The 4226-nt window shown below is 39.3% G+C and overlaps 1 protein-coding gene across 1 annotated transcript; it reads right to left on the reverse strand.

Annotated features, from left to right (window-relative positions):
• Nucleotides 1–2956: 2956 nt before the first annotated feature.
• LOC138956657 (N-acetylgalactosamine-6-O-sulfatase-like) lies at nt 2957–3736 on the reverse strand. Its single transcript, XM_070327957.1, has 2 exons — nt 3662–3736; nt 2957–3268 (listed from the first exon to the last, which is right to left on the reverse strand). Exons 1-2 carry the CDS (start codon nt 3734–3736, stop codon nt 2957–2959), a joined length of 387 nt encoding a protein of 128 aa, XP_070184058.1.
• Between the last annotated feature and the right edge of the window lie 490 nt (nt 3737–4226).

Below are 4226 nucleotides of genomic sequence, written 5' to 3' on the forward strand. Positions count from 1 at the left end.
ATTAATGTTTTAACGTAGAGGGGGGAATCGAGAGTCGTGGTGTATGTGTGTGTGTGTGCGTGTGTCTGTGTGTGTGTGTGTGTGTGTGCATGTGTGTGTGTGTGTGTGTATGTCTGTGTGTGTGTGTGTCTGTGTGTCTGTGTGTGTGTGTGTGTGTGCGTGTGTGTGTGTGTGTGTGTGTGTGTGTGTGTGTGTAGAGCGATTCAGACTAAACTACTGGACCGATCTTTATGAAATTTGACATGAGAGTTCCTGGGTATGATATCCCTAGATGTTTTTTATATTTTTTTTTTATAAATACCTTTGATGACGTCATATCCGGCCTTTTGTAAAAGTTGAGGCGGCACTGTCACACCCTCATTTTTCAATTAAATTGATTGAAATTTTGGCAAAGCAATCTTTGACGAAGGCCAGGGTTTGGTATTGCATTTCAGCTTGGTGGCTTAAAAACTAATGAGTGAGTTTGGTCATTAAAAATTGGAAACTTCTAATTAAAATAAATTTTTTATGAAACGATCCAAAAACAATTTCATCTTATTCTTCGTCATTTTCTGATTCCAAAAACATATACATATGTTATATTTGGATTAAAAACAAGCTCTGAAAATTAAAAATATAAAAATTATGATCAAAATTAAATTTCCGAAATCGTTTTAAAAACTACATGTATTTCATCTTATTCCTTGTCGGTTCCTGATTCCAAAAACATATAGATATGATATGTTTGGATTAAAAACACGCTCAGAAAGTTAAAACGAAGAGAGGAACAGTAAAGCATAGCGCAATCGCTACCGCGCCAAACAGACTCGTCACTTTCACTGCCTTTTGCACTAGCGGCGGACTACGTTCAGTTTCATTCTGTGAGTTCCACAGCTTGACTAAATGTAGTAATTTTGCCTTACGCGACTTGTTAGATTTTCTGTTTACATCCTCTGTAAATTTACCCCCATTTTAAGACTCCCTTCTGATTTTCTCAGATTGTTTGAGGTCTTATAAAGGGGGTTCCACTGTATATCTCGCCTTGCTGGTTCATACAGGGGGCATCTCTGGAGCTTATACTCCGCAGTACCATCTCCAACTCTTTAATTTTACATTTGGTCAAGTTTTGACTAAATGTTTTAACATAGAGGGGGAATCGAGACGAGGGTCGTGGTGTATGTGTGTCTGTGTGTCAGTGTGTAGAGCGATTCAGAGTAAACTACTGGACCGATCTTTATGAAATTTTACATGAGAGTTCCTGGGTATGAAATCCCCAGACCTTTTTTTCATTTTTTCGATAAATGTCTTTGATGACGTCATATCCGGCTTTTTGTAAAAGTTGAGGCGGCACTGTCACACCCTAATTTTTCAATCAAATTGATTGAAATTTTTGTAAAGCAATCTTCGACGTAGGCCGGACTTCGGTATTGCATTTCAGCTTGGTGGATTAAAAATTAAATAATGACTTTGGTCATTAAATATCTGAAAATTGTAATTAAAATTCTTTTTTTATAAAACGATCCAAATTTACATTCATCTTATTCTTCATCATTTTCTGGTTCCCAAAAAACATATAGATACAATATGTTTGGATTAAAATCACGCTCAAAAGTTAAAACGAAGAGAGGTACAGAAAAGAATACTATGCAGCACAGCGAAACCACTACCGTGCAAAACAGGCTCGTCAGTTTCACTGCGTTTTGCACGAGGGGCGGACTACTGTCATTGTGAAAAAAAATCAGTGCGTTCAGTTTCATTCTGTGAGTTCCACACCTTGACTAAATGTAGTAATTTCGCCTTACGCGACTTGTTTTAAATTCTTTTTACATTTAGTCAAGTTTTGACTGAATGTTTTAACATTGAGGGGGAATCGAGACGAGGGTCATGGTGTTTGTGTGTCTGTGTGAGTGTGTCTGTCTGTCTGTGCGTGTGTGTGTGTAGAGCGATTCAGAGTAAACTACTGGACCGATCTTTATGAAATTTTACATCTGAGTTCCTGGGTATGATATCCCCAGACGTTTTTTTCATTTTTTTTGATAAATGTCTTTGATGACGTCATATCCGGCTTTTGTAAAAGTTGAGGCGGCACTGTCACACCCTAATTTTTTAATCAAATTGATTGAAATTTTTGTAAAGCAATCTTCGACGAAGCCCGGACTTCGGTATTGCATTTCAGCATGGAGGCTTAAAAATTAATTAATTAAATTGGTCATTAAAAATCTGAAAATTGTAATTAAAATTATTTTTTTATAAAACGATCAAAAATTACTTTTATTTTATTCTTCATCATGTTCTGATTCCAAAAACATATAAATATGTTATATTCGGATTAAAAACAAGCTCTGAAAATTAAAAATATAAAAATTATGATTAAAATAAAATGTCCGAAATCGATTTAAAAACAATTTCATCTTATTCTTTGTCGGTTCCTGATTCCAAAAACATATAGATATGATATGTTTGGATTAAAAGCACACTCAGAAAGTTAAAACGAAGAGAGGTACAGAAAAGCGTGCTATGTAGCACAGCGAAACCACTACCGCGCTAAACAGACTCGTCAGTTTCACTGCCTTTTGCACTTGCGGTCATTGTGAAAAAATGCAGTGCGTTCACTTTCATTCTGTGAGTTCCACAGGTTGACTAAATGTAGTAATTTTGCCTTACGCTACTTGTTTTTTTTTTTAACTTATTCAGCCACAAATATAAACATATTCTACATACATAAAAAGCAAATAAGCCTACAAAACCGCTCCAGTCCAACCATATTCCGCGTACACAATCATTACTTCCACCCCATTCCCATTTTGAAATATCGCAACAACAGACTTCCAGATATATATAACACGATCACATGTGTTCTCTGTTTGCATGTTTGTCCAGTGTCTTGTCCCCACATAAAGCATATTAACTCTACCTGTCCCAAGATAGGACAAATGGTTCTAAGAGGACGTTAAAACTAATTATCATCATCGACTCTTTAACACCACCCTGGCGACCAGATATTGTTCCACAACGAAGGGTCAGATGCTATGGCCTTTCCTTTGTCTACTGCAGGCACTAAACTCTTTCTCTGGCTTTCCAAGCGACTCCTCAAGTACTCCAATTTTTCTGGCATGGCCTCGGCCAAGTTATTGGTCTCTCCTGGATCTGAACTCAGATCGTACAGCTGAGGAGCCTGTGTGTGGCCCAAGTGGCCCGGGTGCGTAAAGTTTGGTGAGCCTTCGATGAGTTTGAAGTCGTCGATCCGTATGGCTGCATTGTTGTATGTTTCGTCTATGTTGTAGACCACCTGCAAAAGGAGGAATAATTCAGATCAGTGGAAACAGGACCTATCTTCACACAAAAAAGGGCAAAACAACGTATCCGCCAGAATCAATCCGAGCCTGAGCAGTACATGTATTGTAAATAGTTATTAAATTACATATTCTTACTCCCAATCACATATAGCATTTGACACAGTCTGAGATGCTAGGTACTGAAAGCGCTAACCCGTCTAATTCAATTAAAGGGAAGCAACCCCATCACCGAAAAGGCAAACGTAGCCATGGTAACGGTCCGGTATCCCGGGAGTTACCTCCCATCTAGTGGATACTACGTCATTTCCTACCACCACACGTGGAACTCATACGACTTTTCAGCAGCCTCCTGAGAGGGTGTTGTTTTTTTTGCGCTCTGTGGCTACCTTGGAGAGTTCCTCTCCTGCCGGCCACGTTACTCGTCTTCTCCCATGCGGGCTCCTTTGGGTGAGCTCGTTCATGTTTTTTGTTTATTAACTTTTTCGCTGATGCGTTGCTGAGTTTTTCGTCCTCGGGGACTTGGTTATCAGCGACTTTCAGTGTTTCAGGGTTAGCGCTTTCAGTACCTAGCATCTCAGACTGTGTCAAATGCTATATGTGATTGGGTAAGTATATTAATCAAATGAAAATTTACTTAAGAAATTTTATAATAAGGTTCATGGCAGGTCCATGTAATTTGTTAGCTTCTACATGTATACATACAAATACCTGTCACAGCTCTGTCGGGATTCTGAACAAGGGCGGATCTGGGGGGGGGGGGGGGGTTACACGGGTTACGTAACCCCCCCCCCCCCACCCCCAAAAAAAGAGGTAATTTATTGGCTCAGGATGCACCAGATAGCTCTATTTTGCTTTGGATAAAAACAAATTCCGGGGGGCATGCCCCCGGACCCCCCTAGAGGCTTAGGCGCCTTCGGCGCCGTCAACTTGTATCTTCGCAGTCATTTTGTA

This window comes from Littorina saxatilis, unplaced genomic scaffold, assembly GCF_037325665.1.
Source record: "Littorina saxatilis isolate snail1 unplaced genomic scaffold, US_GU_Lsax_2.0 scaffold_2793, whole genome shotgun sequence".
In the NCBI taxonomy this organism is placed as follows: Eukaryota; Metazoa; Mollusca; class Gastropoda; order Littorinimorpha; family Littorinidae; genus Littorina; species Littorina saxatilis.

Bases quoted from the DNA above. Each gene is read 5' to 3' on its own strand.
- LOC138956657 (XM_070327957.1), bottom strand. From the start codon at position 3,736: ATGAACGAGCTCACCCAAAGGAGCCCGCATGGGAGAAGACGAGTAACG. The intron at 3,269-3,661 runs GTAGCCACAGAG...CTCCTTTTGCAG, and splicing joins CAGGAGAGGAACTCTCCAAG to GTGGTCTACAACATAGACGA.